The 19254-nt window shown below is 54.5% G+C and overlaps 1 protein-coding gene across 5 annotated transcripts in view; it reads left to right on the top strand.

Annotated features, from left to right (window-relative positions):
- The window catches only part of CPEB1 (cytoplasmic polyadenylation element binding protein 1), a 41458-nt gene that overhangs the window by 20244 nt on the left and 1960 nt on the right, over positions 1-19254 (top strand). For 4 of the 5 annotated variants that reach the window (XM_038147002.1, XM_038147004.1, XM_038147005.1 and 1 more), the window contains 8 exons: positions 12657-12871; positions 14329-14578; positions 14773-14886; positions 15000-15104; positions 15897-16033; positions 17030-17228; positions 18682-18776; positions 19002-19082. In XM_038147002.1, coding sequence (XP_038002930.1) covers positions 12657-12871; positions 14329-14578; positions 14773-14886; positions 15000-15104; positions 15897-16033; positions 17030-17228; positions 18682-18776; positions 19002-19082 — 1196 coding nt within the window. Of the gene's footprint in view, positions 1-10717; positions 11104-12656; positions 12872-14328; positions 14579-14772; positions 14887-14999; positions 15105-15896; positions 16034-17029; positions 17229-18681; positions 18777-19001; positions 19083-19254 lie in introns of those variants that run through there. The other variant, XM_038147006.1, reaches the window with a different exon arrangement.

The raw sequence follows: 19254 nt of genomic DNA, 5'->3' as shown, positions 1-19254 counted from the left end.
GTTGGCAGACTGGAGCCCTGCTGTTCCTTGTGTCACAGGGTCTTCAATGGATGAAGAGTGCACTTGGAGCAGGTGACATCCCCTGGAGTAACCCTGCTGCTCACATCCTGGCACTGGGCTCGGCGCGCAGCGCGCTGCGGAACGAGGCTGTCACACACGGAGGCAGCCACTCGGTGCTGATGTCCCAGCTCCACCTGCTCCTCTGTAGCCATCTCCAGAGCTCTCTTGGCCAGCTTCCTGCCAGCCTGCCTTGGCAGAGGTGTGGATGTCTCCGCAGTGCTCCAGCAGGCAGGCGAGCAGAGCTGGCATGAGCTCTGTGCCTCAGAGGTTGGGTTGTGGGGCTGGCATGGCCATGCTGGTGGTGGGAATTTACTGCTAAGGGGGTGGAAGGGCTGCTGGTTTCAGGAGAGAGACCGAGTTGGAGAGGATTTGAAGGTGCTCTGGTGACCTCTCTGCTTGCAGAGGGTGTATCTGGTGTCAGGTGCCCCCACTGACTGCAGTGCTTTGTGCTGGAGCTCCTGCCTGCTGCAGAGGCCTGGATGGAGCTGTGGAAAGGATCTTGCCTCAAGCACAGCTCTGGGCTCTGATGATCTGTGCCCACTGGGTGGTTGTGACAAGTGTGGTAACTGGTGGAAGATGGCACTCAGTGCTGTCTGAAGAGGCCTGTTTCTTCACTTCTGACTCCTGGTATTCCCATTAGTACACAGAGGGGGTTAGGAGCTGCCCAAGTGCAGCTGTACTGCTTGTACAGGGCCCTCAGTGGCTGTGCAGAGGGTCCAGTGCCCTGTGGCTGGCGGTTGTGATCCTGAGACAGTGTTCTCCTTCTCACTCCCACACTCCCTTTGCAGGCGAGTGCAGCTGGGCCAGGAGTGCTTGGTGGTCTGGGCTGCTGTCACTCCCTGCTCTGAGAGCTGTGGGGATGGTATGTGCTGGCTGGGGACGTGAAAGGCTGGTCCTGTGCACAGCTTTGTATTGCTTCGGCCACCCACACCTCCCATCTCTGTGGGGCCTTAGCCCTTCCTCAGGGCCCTGGAGGAGTGGCAGTGGAGCTCCTTGGGAGCAGAGGGCTTGTAGTTCAGAAGCATTTTCTGAAAGCTTGTGGAACACTCTGGGTGGCAGAGAATTGTCCCGTGTCTGAAAGCTTTGTGGGTCTCAGGAGCTGGCAGGTGCTGGTGCTTCAGGTGGCCTGTCCATGCAGTGATGGAAAGGGAGGATATGGAGAGCATGTTGCTGTGTCTGAGAGCTGCTGGGAGGCTGCAGCTGGCCCAGCCTCTGGGGCTGGGGTCTCCATCGGGGTGCCCTGCAGGCAGGTGAGGCTGCGGCAGTGCTGGGCTGAGGCTGGGCACGGGGGAGGGCTGGCACTGCCAAGCAAACTGTTGTGCCGCTGGCACCCAAGCGTTTGGAAGGTTCCAGCAGTGACTCAGCTGTGCGGACCCACAGAGAGGTGGCTGGAAGGGTGGAAATGCAACAAAATAGCTAACAACCGGGCTAAAAATATTGCTGATGTGGTCCCCTGCAGTGCTGTGCTTGAGTGCTGATGAGCTGGGACCTCTTCTCCTCTGTCTAGTCCCTGCCAGCGCGGAGCTTCCTCAGCTTGGGAAGGACCTTTGGCTGCACAGCCTTCTGGTGTCACCTTGTGCTCCCAGGGCGCTGTCACCACCCAGCTTGGTGCAGTAGGAGCGCATGCCAGCTGATGGGAGGCCGGAGAACAGTGGGACTGGTTTTTATGCCCCAGTTCTGCCTACATCCCCTGTTCCCAAAGGGCTGCTGAGCCCATTGTGCCCAGACAGGGTTATTTGTGAGGAGTTTTCCTTCTGCACCAGGCCTGTAATGCACAGAGGGCGTGTGCTGAGCTCTGGGGAGCGTGCCAGAGGCGCTGCTGGTGCCTGGAGAGGCTCTCTGGAGGCAGTGGCTGCTGCAGGCTCGAGCTGCTGGCACTTCCTGGCTGTAGGATTGAACTGCTGTCTCACAGCCGGCAAAGTGTCTCAAGCCCTCTGCTGCCACTAGATCTGTCAGGCTGGAAATACTTCAGCAAGTCCCAGCAACCTGCTCTTTGACCTGGGGAGGGACTTGTGCAGGAAACTGGCCTTTAACACTTGCAGTCCTGCCATTCTGTGTTTCTTGAGGCTGTGTTTCCCAGCCTTTAGCCTCTGACTACACGGGCAGGTGTGCTGAGAACTCTTCAGAGGCAAGGAGGGGTTAAGAGGCAGTGAGGTGGGACTGCCCTTGATGATATCCTTTACCTTCACTGCCCCGTTTCTCAAGGGGTGCAAGCAAATGGGGTCTTGATCCAGTTTCTGCCTGGGGAGCAGCAGTACACAGCAGATCTGTGTGCAGATTTTGGGTCTCCCTGCCTGGCTTTCAGCCCGTGTGCCAGCTGCTCGGTCTGGCTGGTCTGTCCTGCCCTACATTGGGAGCTGTCCCTATGTGGGACAGCAGACTTGCCCACAGGGAAATCATCCTAAAACCAGTCTGTTAACACTAAGTCTGCAGTGCTAACCTGGGAGTGTTTTTAGCAGGATCAGGTCCTCTGGAGAGGATGTTAGGCTCTTGAGGTGAGGTATTCCTGCTGGCATCTGATGGAGCCCCTTGCTGCATCTGCCTCTCTGCTCGTTGTGTGACCCTACAGCTGCTGGTGCAGCAACAGATTTGAGCTTTTCCTTGGATTTGCTCTTGAGACTGCAGCTCCAGCCTCATCTGTGCCCTCTGCGGGGTGGCTGCTGCTGTCTCATTCTCCAGCCTGCAAGGTTGCAGCTCCTGTCGCTCTGGTTCTGGGGAAATGGCCCATGGTAGGAAAATGCTGCTGAAATCTTTCCAGCTCTTCTGCTTCCCAGAGCACAGCAACTCATTTTTGCAATAAGCTTGCTTATCTGTAGTTGCTTAAAATCTGCCAGGCTGGAGCTGCGGGCAGTCTGTTGTGTGTTGCCTGGCAGATAGCGAGGCCTCGGAGCACGAATCTCTCTGAAGTCTTCAAGGCAAAACCCCATCTGAAAGATGAAAGAAAAGACCTGTTGCACAGGAAGAACGGTTGTTGTCATGGACTCCTTGCCTTTCCTCTTGATAACAGCAGGAGGGATTCATAAGCTGCTCCCCGAGGTCAGGCTGTTTTCAGAGTGTCCTCAAATGCTGTGTGTGGTGGAGGGCACCTGAGCCCCCCAGGGGAGAGTTGCTGCTCAGCCTGGGGTGACTGTTTATAAATACAGCATGGCAGTCACTGGCTTTCCTCGAGCTGCTGGTTTGAGTGGTTGGATGCAGAGCTTGGGGCTGAAGATTTCAGGTCCCCAGTTCTCCATCTGTTTAATTTGCTGCTTGGCTAACCCATGCCAAGCTCCATAGAGCTCTCCTTTGTGCATGGCCCGGTCTCTCCCTGCCGTTTTTCCTGCTGTCTTTTGGACAAGTGGCTTCAGCTGACCTAGGTGTGTCCTCAGCTCCTGTGTTTTGCAGCTTGGCTGTGTGTAATTCCTTCTTATGCTGGAGGAACATTTCAGAGGTGCATCCTGATAGAGAGCTCAGTGTCTGGACAACACTAGGTTGGCATCAGAATATCCAAGGAGGATTTCTCCTGCTCTGTAATGAAAGGGGTGCTTTGGGTGGGGGGGAGAGCACTTCACCTGAGTGGTACTAACTTCCATCTAAGCCCAAGTATGCCTAGAAAACTCAGTGAAATGTGCTTTTGTGCTACTGGGATAAGGGAAGGGCAACTCCTGCTGACGTTGGACCTGTGCCTGGTTCAGGAAAATAGGTATCCAGAGTTTTGGTGGTGGTCCTGAATTACATGTTCTTGGTATGCTTTGTTCCCTTGAAAGGAGGACAGACTTTCCCAGCAGCCTGGTTCTTTGGGAGCAACTTGCTGATGTTCAGAGTGTAGTAATGGAAGCAGAGATGTGGTGGTGGTGCTTTCTGTGTGAAGGTTGTGGATGATAACAGTGTAAGGGTGCAAAGCTAGGAGCTGGTTTGACTCTCTGGGTCTCCTGCTTGGTGCTGGTAGCCCAGGAGTACCTGAGACAGCCTTACTAAGAGCTTGTCCCATGCCATCCTAGTGCTTGTAGCACTCTCCTAAGGACTTACTTGATGTGGGTACTTAATGGGCACTTGTTCCTTGAATGTGTTTCCATAAGAGCTGCTCATGCTCAGTGGTCTGATTGCTCAGTGCTTGGCTCCAGCCACACGTGGTGGGGAGTGGGAAGCACTTAAAAGCTGCCCACTGCTCATGTGGCAGCAGTATTTGATCCTTAACAGAATAAAATATGTATCAAATAAGTAAAAGAAGTATCAAACCTGAGCTTGCAATTGGCTTCTAAAGGAAGTTGCCCTCAGTCCAACTCTTAAAGCTTCCATTTGAGCAGCTTCTCCTAAAATAGATTTATTTTTATCTGCGCTGATGCTGTAAAACAGGAGATGCAAATAGAGGAGTAACTGGAACAGGAACCCAACCAGCATCTTTGCTTGCATCCAGCCTGAAGCGGGTCAGGGCAGCTCCAGTCCTATGCTGGAGGCAGCTTGTGGGAGCAGGCATGTACCACCCAAGACCCTCCCCTTGGCTTCTGTCAGGGAGGGGTTTTTGATTGTGGCCTCTGGAGCAGCCCTGTGGCACTGTTCAGTGGTGATTTGGCCTTAAAAGGTGTGTTCTCTTCCAGGGAGAGCATTGGAGCTGCTGTTTGGTGTGTCTGAACTGCCCCAGGCAATTCATGGCTTAGTCTTTCCTGTGATTGATATAGAGGTAGCAGCAGAGAGAGTGGTTTAGTGTGTGCAAGCCCTGGCCTGGAGTAGGATTCATCCCCAAAATTGCATCAGTCGAATGAGAGATGAGGTTTTCCTCCAGCCCTTGCCCTGCTACCTGTCTAAGCAGTGGATGTGAGGGTTCCTTGCTGAGCAGAACTGACTCAAGAGGCTGTGCTGCAGCTCCATCAGGAGCATGGGAGCTTTCTAGAAGAGGTCTTGAATGTGTTTTTGACTCAGTGCCTTTCCTGCGAACTCTAGAGCACCTGCTGGCATGAGTGCTTCCACGTGGAGCTGGGTAGGGAACAGCTTTTGGACCTGCTCTCCCAGTGTGCCTGTAGCAGGGGCTTGTGGGCCCTCTGCAGTGCCCTTGACAGGCTGGGGTTTTTAGGGCTGCTCCAGCTGGAAGGTTGAGGTTATCCAGTCCAGCTCTTGCTCAGAGCAGGGTAGGAAAGCTGCTGGAGGGTGGCAGAAATAATGTAGCCCAAAGGGGCTCCAGAAACTAATTCTGCCTCTTGTTCCCACAAAAATACCCTTTTAAGTGGGTACCTCCCCTGAGCTGGCTCAGAAATAATCCCCTTCCAAAGGATGCTGCAGTCCTTGAGCTGTCACTGCACAGAGGCTGAGTGGTGCTGCTGTCGGGCTGGGGCACTGGGCGAGGCATCTCCAGCCAGGGTTGCACCTTCTGTCCACATCTGCAAGCTCACTCCCCCTATGCCTGGTCCCTTAGGTGATGGCAAAACAGCTGAATCACAGGTGCTGTCTGTGCTGCTGCCAGCGCAGAGGCTGCTCTCGGGCACAGCAGCTGGTGCCACGCATTTGAGATGGCCATGGGGACATCCCTCCTTGCCCCTGTGCCTGGTGTTCTCCCCAAGAGTGTGGAGGGGAAGGTGAGGCAGACTCCTGAGCTGCGATACTAAGGGTGCAGACCTCTGGAAGGTTACTGGGAACCTGCATCACTGGTGGGGTTTGGGAGTGCCAGTCCGGCACTGGCTTTATGCCAGCTGAAGGCTTCAGTGAGGCTTGTGTGCCATTTCCCAAGAAAAAATGAGTTTGGGACTAAAGTCTGTCTTTTTTTCAGTTGTTTTTCCTTCACTGCAGCCTGCAGAGGGGTCTGCCCAACACCCTGCCCCCTTCCAGAGGGTCCCCCTTCTAAAGGTGTATCCTGGCCTTGACACCCCAAAATTGTGATGCAGCTGAGGATGAGTCACTCACCCTTGTTATCACGTCAGGTAACACACAGCACAGTTTGCACCCTAGATGTTGCAGCAGATAATTGAGAGGAGTTTGGTACTTAAATTTAGAAGTGTTTGTTCTTGAGGCTTGCAAAGCTGAAGCTTGTTGTGCAGAATTTGACCTGAATATGTTGGCTTTTAAATCTCTCTGGGACTGATACATGTTAAAACCTGCTGTATTTCAGTGTTCTGATCTTTTTAAAGACAACTGTGGTTGTGGCAGCCTGCTTAGTGAATGCAATTACCTGGGCACTTGTAATCCTGAATTGCATTTTAGCTGTCTTTTCTGATTTTTATATTTACCTTGGGCAGCTGTTTTCTCTTCCTAGAAACACACGGGAGTGAATTCCCTGCCTCAGGAAGCTGTGAGCCTTGTTGTCAGCCAGGCCCTGCTCTGAGTGCCAGCGGAGGACCAGTGCTCTCAGATGTTAATGCAATAATCTTCTACTTGTTCCTAGTTATGCTGCTGTTTCCATTTTTCAGGGCAAGTGACTTATGTTGGTGCCAGAACCAAGAATAGACCTCAGGTGTCCTGACTCTAATTCTGTGGTTCAGCTGTGGGATCATGCTGCCTTTTTTTATTCCCCTGCCCCCTTCTTAGCAAACCAGAAATAGCTGCCGGAATATCTTCAGTTTTTCTTTGCCCCAAATGAAGAATCTGTGAGGGCAGAGGTTCCTCTTTTGTAGTTCAGGAAAAAAAAATGGGCTGTGCTGTAGGTCCTACTTAGATAGTGGTTGCCTCTGGTTTGATTACATCTGCAGTTCTGGGAGCTGCTTTTCTCTGGAGCTGGTAGCTGGCCCAAGATTATTGGGGCTTCCGGGGTGATACAGCTTGGAGAGGACAGTGTGCCTTGGACTTTGCGTGGCTCCTTTATGAACAGCACTGACTGCTTTTTCAGTGGAGTAATGGGAATGTAATGAAAGTCAGAGGATTTGAGCTGGGCAAATCCTCTGGATGTATCCAGTGTGCTGCTCAGGGGAGCTCCAGGGCTCCAAGGACACAGTTCCCTCCATCTCTGGGCCTTGTCCCATGACTGCTCCACTTAAGAGGAAGAAATTTTTGTGCCGCTGCTCTTGCTGCAACTTTTCCTGGGCTTTTTTGTGCCCCTGTAAGAATTTGGTAAACAGGGAGACTCCAGTGTCTGCCTTCCCTGTGCAAGCAAAGCCTGTCCCTATCCTGCGTGCTCCAGCCCCACATCTGCAGCTGCTGCTGGCCACGTTTCAGTCAGTGTTCCTGTGCAGGCTCCTTGCAGGCAGCTCCAGGTCCCAACAGCTGCACGTGAGAAGTGCTAAAATTTAGGATTAGACTGGAGTGTTGGTCACCCCTTCCCTGCCATGAGCTTTGAACTGTTTGGTGCTGGTGTGTGAGGAGGGTAAGCTGCTCACCCTGGCAGTTTGTCTGGCTGTGTCACTGCTGAACTACATTTGTAGGAGGTGGTTGAGGTGCCCATTTGCTTTTCAGACATGCAAATGTTTCTCTTGCCACAGAGTTTCTCTGTGTCTGTAGGAGGTGCTGCTTTTTGGCTGACTAAAACATTCAGCTTGCTCCCACCCCACCAGGGCAGAGCTTGGCTGGGTGGTAAAAACTGCAGACGAGCTGTTTTTCTGGAATTGCAGCAGGCTATTGTTTAGGACATTCGCTTTTTTTTTTTTTTAACTTTACAGGCTTATTTGATGCATGACAAAAGAAAGTGCACTGTGTTCAGTCTCCAGGGCCTCAGTCACACTGCTTCTCTGCTCAGCTGCCCTGCCCCAAATGTGTATATGGTGCTGCAGCCTGTGGGCATGGCAGGTGTCACCGAAACCTGGCTCTTCCTCCTGGTAAAGAGCGTTCCTGTTCTGTGGGGAGATCCAGGCAGAAAGGTGGACTTCCAGCCTGTGTAGTAGTTGGTGGATGCAGCAGGAGGTCTTAACAGCCTTGCCATCCTTCTTGTGCTGAGTATTTTTTGAGCAGATAAACTTCTGGAGATGGCAATGTCCCTCTTGCTGGAGGTGCCAGGCTGCAGAGGTGATCCTCTGAAGGCCTTGCTCAGACAAGTCCTGGGCTCTTCAAAGTAGGCTTTTTCAGCCCTGCAGTGAGATTCTAAAGGCTGGAACGCATCTCCAGAGCATTACTTCTGAAGTGTGTGTGCTCCCCTGGCCCTGGGGCTGCAGCCAGCATGGTGTCAAGCTGCCTGTGCACAGTCTGTGGGTGCCAGACACAGCTGGCAGCTCAGGGACTGGGCCTGGCGCACTGCTCCTGCAACAGGAGTTCCTTGGCCCACTCTCCCATGTGTCTCCAGGGCCGTGTGGCCATGTGGCAAATGTTGTTCTCCTCCATGACAGAGCTCCCACTGTTGTTCTGTGTGGAGAAAGAACTTGAGTGGAAGGACCTGGGCAGCTACTGGATGAGAGGGACTTTTGCTCTGGGCATGACTCAGTTTCTGGATAATTTGACTGTACTGATGCACCAGGGAGTAAAGAGTGTCAGCACAGATCTCGTATGCTGGTGGCTGGGTATCTCCCACAGAGCTGAGCTGAAGCATTTTGTTGAAAGGATGGTGTGGAGGTAGCTGAGGTTCTGGTCAGCTCTGTCCATCAGGCATAAACTCAGTGGATGCTCCATGTGAAATGTCTGGGTGTGGCACTTGGCGCTCTGGTCTAGCTGGCAAAGTGGTGATTGATCAAAGGTTGGACTCTATATTGGAGGTCTTTTCCCACCTAAATGATCCTGTTGCTCTTAAGGTGTTATCCAAGGCAATAAACTGTCATTTGTCATCAGCATAGTGGTTATTTTCCCTGAGCCCTTTTTTCCCCTGAGCTGCCACCACCAGCAATCCTTGGGGCTCATCTTTACATTCATCTCATACAGAATGGGCATGGGCAAAGCTGCTGGGAAGGTCCACTTGTCAAATGGCTGCAAATTACAGTGTATGGAGAAGATCTGTGTGCTCCGAGGTCCTGGGCAGGTGCTTAAATTGCATGTCTTAACTGGTGGATGGAATAGTAAGAGCTATTCTTATTGCTTGGATTGGACATCTTGCTGTTGGGACACTTTCCCAAAGTGTGCTCTGAATTGCAGCTTGTGCTGGTGGGGTGATCTGCTAGTTAGGGTAAGCTCACATTCAGTGTTTGTAGTTTAGAGATTGGTAGCGGAGTTTAAAGGATAATTTGGGGTCTGCAGGTAGAGATGACCTCAGGAGTTGAAACCAGCACTGTGGGCTCATTGCTTGTTTTTGTCAAGTGTCTGGCTCAGGTATGATGGGTCTGAGAGTCTTGAGTGTGCTCCCCTGGGCTTCTTTAGGGGCTCTGGGTTGATGCAGCAATAATGGTGTATCCAAACAGCAGTTACTAGGGAGAGCTCAGCTAAGGAAGAGGAATAGTTTGAAAAATGCTCCTTCTCCAGGGAGTGGCTTGCGTGGCCAGGACCTGGCAGTGCCATGTGGTGTCACAGCTGTTCCACAGAGCTCAGATGTGCCAGTGCTGGGCTGGCACACCCGGAGATGGAGCAGAGTGCGCTGCCTCTGCATCAGGCATTAGAGCTGCAGCAGCAAGTCAAAAGTCAGTGCCTATCAAGTGCCCAGATTCTGTTAAAAGCTCCTTTTTCTGCTGTCCCCTGCAGAGGAGCATTGCTATGTGCTTCCCTTGCTGCTTTGAGCAGAGGCAGGAGAAGTTCCAGAAGCTCTTGGTGTGCGAGTGGTGAATGGGAGTCACGTTGACCCCGAGTTAAAATTTCCCCTCTAGGTGTGAAAAATACTGCTTTGCACTCATGTTCTTTTCTTACCCTGAGTAGTTCCATGATACTGGCTTTTTCACTTTGGGACTTTAGGGGATGCTCTTAACTCCAGGAGTTGCTGATGCATCTTGCATGTGTGTTGGGAATGATTTTTCTCTTACGTGAGCTGTCCCCTTGGAAGGGGAGACAAGGCCAACGCCCCAGGAAGCAGTGTGACCCCAATGCCTTGAAGGCTTTTTTTAGATGGGCAGTCTGTGTTGGGCTCTTGTGCCCCATTCCTCAGGAGGGGTTTGGTGGGTTGGAGGAGGGAGTTAGATCAGGATGTCTTTGGGATAGTGCTGAGGAATAAGGTCTGGGTGTCTCATGCTGGTGTTTCCTAGGCTACCTGCACAGCTTGGCATCGGTGCCCACGACCTGGTCACTGAGCAAGGATAAAAGAGGAAATGCTGAGTTTGACTCATGGCTTTTCCTCCCAATGTCCCTGTGAGTGGCTGTGGGTACCAGGTGAAGCTGAGTCAGGCTCACCGGGGTGATGTGGGGTCTCCCACGAGCTCAATTTGCCCTGCAGAGTGTGTAATCAAGTGCTGCCAGTGCAGAGCTGTCAAAGCTGCTGGACTGGATGGAATCCATCAGTGTTAACAGCAGGATGTCAGCACTTCCAGGACATGAGGTTAGGATTGGGGCAGTTGAAGCTGGCAGGGTTTTGTGTGGTGGTAAATGCCCAGACAGTAGATCCTTTTAAAGGCCAGTAATCCTGCCACTTCAGTGTGCTTATGCTGGCCTTACTGGTTTTGTAGCTGCTGTGAGGGCTGAGAAATCATGAGAGAGGTGTGTGTGGTGGCAGAGATGGGGCTGTCATAAATGGGGCAGAGCAGCTGGACCCTGTAATGCCACTGGGAGCTCTCGATGAGCCCCAAACCCTTGCTGTTACATCCTAAATAGTTCTGGCTCCACATCTGTGCTGACCAGGAGGTACGGGGCAGGGCAGCATTATCTGGTAGCAGTCTGCTTGGCATGAGCTGCTCCAGGTCTCTGGAATGCTGTGCAGCTCGGGTCAGCGCAGGGCTGCGGCGTTCCAAGCCCACGGCCCTCACTGGCTGGGGAAGGAGGAGGGAGTCAGCGCGGGAGCATTTGTTGGCAGCGAGGCTTGGGCTGTGGGATCAGCTGCTTTGCTTTGCCTCTTGTGCTGTTTAGTGACTAATCAGATTTTGGAGCCTGTCGGACAGATTCAGCTGTCTCCCCAGAACAATACGCCGGCTGTATTTTTAAACACATCACGTGGCTTCAGAGAAGTCAGCAGAGCAGCAAGTGCGGCTTGCCGGGGCTGGGAGATGCTGTGCCCTGCTCGGAGCTGTGACTAGGAGGGAGCATCTCCTCCCCAGCTGTGTCACATTCCCTCGGTCCTGGGGCTGCTGCTGCCCGGGCTCTGCCCAGGTAAGGAGTGCTGGGCTGGCTGGTATTTTCCTGTGGCTGCAGGGCTGGGTGTGAACACAGGTACTGCCTGTCCAGGAGAGCAAGGGGCAGGAGGTCCCTTGCTCAGTGTGGTCAGAGGTGAGTTCCTAGTCCCGTGATGTAGCCAGAATAGGGGAATCTTGCAGGGATAAGGCTGTGCAAATGTGGGAAGATGTTGCGAGTGTTGCCGAGGGCTCTGCCTTGAGTTGAGGGAGATGCTTCACATGAAGGACGTACATGTACCTGTGTACTGCTGGGGTGGGGAGGTTTCTCCCCCAAGTGTGGGGCTGGAGATGCCAGCTTCACAGCAGGTGTGCCACTGGATAATGCAGTTTGGGATAGGTACATCCCAGCATGTTGCCTCAGTGGTGCTCAGCAGCTCTCCCTGGCGCTGACACCACGCTGTCCTGGTGTCTGACCGTAGTGTGCTCGAGCACCATGGTGTTGTCGCTCTCCTGGTTTGGCTGGTGGTTTGGATTATTAATCCTCATCTGCATAGGAGCTGCTGAAAATCTAGGTTAAAACCTCATGGTTCGGCTTGCAGGTGGGGCTTAGAGGATCTTGAGTGGATCCCAAATTTGCTTTGCTGAAAACTGAAAGCTTCAGGGCAAGCTGCCTTGTTTTGCAGCCTGTGAATAATTAAAACCATTTCTGAATGCTTTGCTCTTTTCACTTGATTCTGGTACGCATTCAGCTTGCTGAGACTTGCTCTTTTTGAATAGACTGCTTGGTGGTGTGCCCCTGTGGGATCCCTGCCCTACATTCCCTCTCCTTGTGGGTGGCAGCTGCCCCCACATCACTGACCAGGATGTGACTTTGTGACCTTTGGATGGCCTGGTCCTCTGCTCAGAAGCAGCTTTCTTTGTAGGGAGGCATTTTCCTGGATTCTCCTCAGTGGGAGGAAAACCTGCAGCGTGAGGGAAGCAGTCTGACACATCCTTGTCTGCAGGCTCTGGGGCAGAGGCCTGACCAGACAGACTCGCTGTGAGCACACACCAGGGACAGCGAAGCCTCTCTGTCAGCAGCCCAGCCTGGCACCTTCCTGGCTGCCCACAGCCAGCTCCTGCAGGGATGATGGGAGCAGTGTCCCACCTCTGAGCCTGAAAATTCCTGCCGGTGGGCCAGGTGTGCCTGCCACTGGTGTGTGCCCCCATCCCTGGGAAGCTGCCCCCGAGCCCCAGCTTGTTCCAGGACAAGTGGCAGGGAATGGCATGGACTGGGCAGACGGCCTTGTCCCAGAGCACGTCTGAGGTCTGTAATCTGGGATGTGGGATCTCTGAACTTCTCCCAGATGAAGTGGGTTGTCCTGGTCAATCTGTCTCATAACCCATCTTCATGTTTGTCAGCCTCACCAGGCTGCTGTGGGTTCTGTGCAGCACCATGGCCCAACTGATGGCAAATACCAGAGGTGCCACCTCCCAGACGTGACGTTTGTGGCCTGACAGGAGCCCCGTGGCCTCCTGGACCACAGGAGCCAGGAGGAAGGAGCAGTGTTGTGCTGCAGCCCTGACAGACTCTGTCCCTCTCTGTTGCAGTTCTCAGCATGCTGAGTAACCCTCTTGGGAACGTCCTGGGGAAGCCCCCGCTGGGTTTTCTGCCTTTAGACCCCATTGGTTCAGACCTGTCAGAAAAGTTTTCCACACCGTCGCTGAGGAACTCCCGCTCCCTCCTGGACTCCCGCTCCAGCAGCCCCTCGGACTCGGACACCAGTGGGTTCAGCTCTGGTTCTGACCACCTCTCAGACTTGATTGTAAGTTTGGTCATGGGGTCTTGCTGTGGTTTTTGGGGAGCACAGAACAGCTGAGTGGAGCTGCCAGCCAGAGCCCTGCCTGCTCAGGAACGGGAGGGAATGCTGGGAGGAGCTGTTGGGCACACACTGGCACAGCCCGGGGTTTGGGAGAATGGCAGTCCTTCACCACAAGCCAGCAGTATCCCCATATTTTTTTCTTCTAAGCTAATATTTTGGCCTTTTGGGTCTGTGCTTGCAGCCCTACTGGGTTACAGTAGCTCCCGGAGGGATCTTGAGTGCTTGAGCTGGTGTGAGGCAGGGCGGTGTCTGTGCCCTGATCCAGGCAGGGAGGTGGCTGATCCAGCTTGGACTTCTGAGGAGCTACTGTCCTTGCCTTTCGTTGCTCTTCCCATTTGACTGCATTTCTCCATCTCAGGGCTGTTTCTTCTAGAGCAAAGTGGGTCTGGCTTGCTCCCATTCCCTAAAGCACAGCTAAATTTGAAAGGCAGTGAGCAAGTGAGTGTCTGGCTGGCTGCCCCAGTCTGCTCTGGTGGGTCTGTGGTGGGTGCAAGTGGCAGCTCTGGGTGCCAGCAGGGCAGCCTGGCTCCAGCCAGCTCTGGGATGCTGCTGCATGGCTGGCCTTGGCACGGGAGGATGAAGCCAGGAGCTGCTCCAGGCTCTGCTGTGGTCTTGCCATGGCCTTGACCCCTGTGTTGGGGTGGGTGTGAAGGACAGACCTGGCTGGATGTGGGGTTGATTCTGATCCACCCTGAGGATCAGGATGTGCCAAGTGACTGCAGCACCCAGGCAGTGATGGTGGCAGGTGGTGCAGGGCTCTGTGCTGGCCTTGTTTGTGAAGGGCAGGACTCTGAGCACGGCCCTGGCGTGGGCGGCTGCCGTGGCAGCGCAGGGACAGATCCGCAGCGCGGCTGGCACCGAGCTGTGCAGCATCTTGCCTCCCTGCTGTTCCATTAATCCCGGCTTTCCCTCCTCCTGCCCTGGGAGGAGCTGTGGTCCGTGGTGCTCGCTCCCTGGTCAGGCAGCCCTGGAGCTGGGCTGTGAGGAGGAGATCCAGCTGGTGCCTGCGGAGTCCCTGAGCGCTTCCAGCGAGCCCTGCCCACTGCGGGCACAGCACAGAGCCTGAGGCTGGTGCTCCCCAGGGGTGACGCGGTTCTTGAGGCTGTATGGCCAAGGGTAGCTGTTGGCTTGGTGGTCTCTGAAGTGCCTCCTGCTTAATGATCCCTGCTGCTGATCACGGGCATGGGTTCAGTGGAGGATGGCCCAGGACTTTCCTAGGGTGCCAGGATGTGTTTGGGTTGCTGCTTTCTTGCCTGTGCCAGGCCTCAGAAGGTCTCAGGAGATCCCTGAGAGCTCCCTCTCCTGCCATGGGCAAGGGCAGGGCCCCAGTGTGATGCCTCAGCACTGGCATTATGTGCTCTTACTCAGAGCTGCATTTCAACACGGCCTTTCTCTTGCAGTCAAGCCTTCGCATATCCCCTCCTCTGCCCTTCTTGCCTCTCAGTGGGGTGTCAAGAGACCCCTTGAAGATGGGAGTGGGATCCCAGCTGGATCAAGATCAAGCTGCCCTGGCTGCAGTAACTTCCTCCCCGGCCAGTGCATCGAAAAGATGGCCTGGAGCATCTGCGTGGCCTTCCTGGGATCTTCTGGACTCTCCAGAAGACCCCTTCAGTATTGAGAGAGAAGCCCGGCTTCATCGGCAGGCAGCAGGTGAGCTGGGAGGGGGTCCAGGGGACAGTCCCATGCCTGTTTCGGACTCTATCTGCTGAGAGAACAGGTGGGTCTGGGCAGCTGCCTGTGGCTGTGCAGCTCTGCTCAGCCTGTAGTGGGGGAATATGGGGAGACCTGTGGGAGAGTGGGAAGGAAATGATCCTGTCCTGAGTATTACTGGTGTCTTCTACAAGCTGTGAACGAAGCAACCTGCACCTGGAGCGGGCAGCTGCCTCCCCGAAACTACAAGAACCCTGTCTACTCCTGCAAAGTGTTCCTGGGAGGAGTCCCATGGGACATTACAGAAGGTGAGCAGCTCTGGAAAGTGAGACCCCATGCCAAGGCCTTGGGTGTTGACATAGGGAGGGTGCAGGATGGAGCTTTTTGTGGGGGACTCTGACCTCTCTCCTTCTCTCTGTAGCTGGGCTGATCAACACTTTCCGTGTTTTTGGCTCCCTGAGTGTGGAGTGGCCTGGTAAGGATGGCAAACACCCACGCTGTCCTCCCAAAGGTAATATGCCTAAAGGTAATAGCGAACACGGTAGGGTTACTTTTTTCCCATGCTATGTTTACAGCACGGATGCTGGGATGGTACAGCTGCATGCTGGTGACTGGTTGGTACAGAGCACCTGGGGTAATGTCCTGCCCTCACTTGGGTCTCCACCTGGGCTGCAGAGCACTGGCACCCCAAACCCAGTGTCCTCACCCATCCATAGCAGTGTTGGACAGAACTGTGGGCTGGGGGAACCCTGTCTGGGTGTTTCTGGAGCTCTGTGTAGGGCTGTGGCTCTGGAACAGGTGCTGATCCCACTGCCAGCATGTGCAGCTGGGCTGGCATATTGTGTAAGCAGGAATTAGTTACCGGGTAGGAAGTGGCTGGTTTGGAGGCCCTGTAGTGCCTGATGGCCTCATTCGGTCACCAGAGCAATGTGAGGTAGAGCACTGGCATCCATGGAAGGGACTTTAAAACCCTGGACTGTATTTGAACCAGGCCATCCTAAAAACATAGCAGGGTCTATTTCTCTGCAGACTTCGTTGCGACCAGGCTGGTGGTGCCCGCCTGGCATGTTCAGGTGTGGTTTGTGGATGATGGACAGTGGCCCATGTGGCCCTGGGCATCCTGCCCCTCATGCTGTGCTTGGGTTTGGGCTCTTCCAGCCTGGCTTAAACATGAGAGTCTGCTGGGAACAGCAAGAGCTGCCCCACAGATGTTTCAGGTGGCACCCAAGAGTGATTATGAGGATGTCTGCTAACTGGGATGATCTTGTCTTCCTCCACCACAGCTCTAACAGCTGCTTCTTTCCCTTCCCTTCCCTAGGCTACGTCTACCTGGTGTTTGAGTCGGAGAAGTCTGTGCGTGCGCTGCTCCAGGCGTGCTCCCAGGACCTGCTGAGCCCCGATGGGCTCAGCGAGTACTACTTCAAGATGTCCAGCCGCAGGATGCGCTGCAAAGAGGTGAGCAGGGCTGGGAGAGCAGCCTGACGTGGCAGCAGGGGATGCAGAGGGACATGCCTGGAGGAAAGGAAAGCAGGGCTGGAACAGCAGCTGAAAGCGTGCTGGCTTCTGGCTGGCTCTGTGCCTGTGGTAGGGATGTGTCAGCTCAGTGTTTGTGTCCCTCACAACAGCTTGGGTTAAACCAACCTGGAGCTCCTGGGTTGGTGGCAGGCCCTGCCTTCAGGCTTCAGTTAGCTGGGACAGAGCATGGAAACAGGGATTTGACTGCTCTGTGCTGCTTCCATCACACCTTTGCTTGCAGAAGCAGACTGGGACCCCTCAGGTGCTTTGTCAGGCCTCCTCTGCTTGCAGAACAAGTAACTCACCCTCAGCAGACAGATGTTTTGGATGCCAGGTTGCTCCCCAGCATGGCCTTGGCTGGCTGACCTGTGTTTTGGTTGTGCTGGGGCTGCCAGAGGCTCCGTTTGGGCTTTCCATGGGAAAGGGTGTCCTCAGATCATGGACAACTGCCTGAGTTCAGGGAGCTACAGGATGGAGATGCAGCTCTTAATCTAGACAGGCACAAACTAATTGTGCTGTAGACAGCTCTCCTGGTGTCTGTCAATTGGCAGAGCTTCCGTGCTTGGTGATTTACTTCTGCCAGAAGCTTCTCTCCAGAGCCCTCCATCAGCTGCAGAGCAGATGGGAGCTCCTGATGGAGCTGCCAGTGGGTGATATTCCAGTGGCCCCCTCCAACATCAGGCTGCTGTGCTGGGAGGTACCTGACTGGGCCATAAATGTGGGTGGAAGGATGTGGATTGTCCTCTGGCTGCCACCCCCAAGGAACTGCTGGCCTGGGTTCCAGTTTGGCTGGAAGCAGAGTTGGTTTTGTCCCCTGTGGGTTCTCTGAAGGTGTCTGGAGCTCTACATGTGCGTGGGCCCTGAGCAGCAATAGATAACAAATGACATTTGCAGCTTGGGGTGAGGTCTGAGGCTCAGGGGTGCTCCTGGTTGCAGGTGCAGGTGATCCCGTGGGTGCTGGCCGACAGCAACTTCGTGCGCAGCCCCTCGCAGCGGCTGGACCCCAGCAAGACGGTGTTCGTGGGGGCCCTGCACGGCATGCTCAACGCAGAGGCCCTGGCAGCCGTCATGTACGACCTCTTTGGAGGGGTGGTCTATGCTGGCATCGACACTGACAAGCACAAGTATCCCATAGGTAAGCGATGGTTCCACCGGGATTGGTGGTCGCCCCTGCCATGCTCTGAGGAGGCTGCAGTGTGCCCTTGGCTTGTCCTTCTTGTTGGAAGACTGCCCAGGTGCCAGGCTCAGAGCAGATGCTGTCCAACCTCTTCTGCAGTCTGTGCTTCTCATCTGCTGGCCCTGGGGAGGCAAGACCAGCCTTGGGGAGGGCTGATAGAGCTGATGTGCTGGGGAATTGGAAGGTCTGAGATGGTTCCAGGGCAGCCTGAAGTTTTGAATTTGCCTCTGGGCATTGCTGAAGGTTTCTCTGTCCTTGTTCAGTGCCGTTAGTGGTTGTTGGATGCTGCTGTAGCTGCTTTTCCATTCCAGGGCAGACACAGCTGTGGGTCTTAACCTGCTCTTGGGAAACGTGGTGTGTCATGACGTGTGTACATCCCTGGAGACCTCATGGGCCAGGATATGGCACTGAGGTGGCTGGTCTGTTGGGAAAACCCCACAGCCTGTGCCTGAGGAGCAGCTTTCCAGGCTCAGGCTGCAGCAAGTCACAAATTCAGAGAGACCATGGATCTCCTGGTGTTGCCAGGCAGTAACAGTGTCAGAGCTTGGTAGTGCAGAGTTGTTACTGTGCCTGGATAGCACTCAGGCTTTTCTGGGCAAGGCTCAGGTTTAGGGCATGCATGTTGTGCTGCAAAGCCCCTGAAATGCCTTTAGGGGGACAGTCTCAAGGAGGGTGAGAATGGCAGTATGAGACTTCAGGCAAATTCTCAGAGTGACTGTGGATGAGGGGTCACAGAACCTCCCTGTGCTGGCCCTGTGAGATCCCAGTGTGAGACCCCAAACTCCTGTGGTTCATGCAGAGCCCAGGTTGCTCCAAGTAGGCAAGATCCATCTCCCAACAGCTTGATGGCACTTCCAACCTATGAGCAAAAGTCCTAAAGTCACAGCAGTCAGAGCTCAGTTTTGGTAACTAAGCTGTGCCCTGGTTGGTTGTGCTGATTGAGGGCATCTCCTGTAACCCCAGACTGAGTCCAGACCCTCCTGCCTGTGTTCCGTGTGATGCTTTGGGAGGAGAATGGATGGGTTTTAAGTGGCACTTTGTCCTGTGGCTGAGCTGTAGGGATCTGCCGGTGTCAGTCCTGAAACTTAATAGACCTTAGCTGGAAGCAAGTGGTGCTGGAATGCTGCTGACCAGCAATGAGGCTGCAGAACACAAGGCTCTGGGGTGAGGGGGGCTGGGAATAAAAGCTGCTGAGCTGTCTCAGCAGTGGTGCATTTCAGGTGCAGTGTGAAGCACTCTGATCCTGGGAATGTGGTGCCTGGAGAAGGAGGCAGGAAGAGGGCCCTGGATACCATCTCCCTGTCAAAGCTGCTTCCCTGTCTGAGTGGCACCAGGGAGGGGATGGTGCTGGCAGGTTTCCCTCTTGATCTCTGCTGTTCTTGTCTGACATTGGTGGTCTGGCTCGTTCCAGGGTCAGGCCGTGTCACCTTCAACAACCAGCGCAGTTACCTGAAGGCTGTGACTGCTGCATTTGTGGAGATCAAAACCACCAAGTTCACCAAGAAGGTGAGTGGGACTGGTGGGACAGCCCGGGGAGGGGTCTGCATGATGGATGGTACTGCTGGGAGCAGCTGCGTTCATGGAGCCTGCCCCATATTCCTCCTCAAGCAGTGGGAAGTGGGGCTGATGCTCTGCCAGCCCTAGGGGTGCTGCTGGGGATGGATTTGAGGTACCAGGGAGAGGGCAGTCAGCCTGCTGCTGCTCCATGCCCACTGCCTCGTTCTCCTGCAGGTTCAGATCGACCCATACCTGGAGGACTCCATGTGCCAAGTGTGCAATGCCCAGCCTGGCCCATTCTTCTGCAGAGACCAGGTAAGGCCAGTTCTCCTGCAGCTCAGGGGTTTTCTCAAGGAGGAGCAGGCCCTGCTGCTGGGTTTTGGGGATATATACACTGGGGCAAGATGGGGCCCAGCTGGGAGGGTGACCTAGTTTTGGAGGAGGTGCAGCCCTCCTGAGGAGGGAAACTCTGGTGCCTGCCAGGAGG

This window comes from Motacilla alba, chromosome 10, assembly GCF_015832195.1.
Source record: "Motacilla alba alba isolate MOTALB_02 chromosome 10, Motacilla_alba_V1.0_pri, whole genome shotgun sequence".
NCBI lineage: Eukaryota > Metazoa > Chordata > Aves > Passeriformes > Motacillidae > Motacilla > Motacilla alba.
The sequence above is the reverse complement of the archived record's forward strand: the minus strand, read 5'-3'. Positions and strand labels throughout refer to the sequence as shown.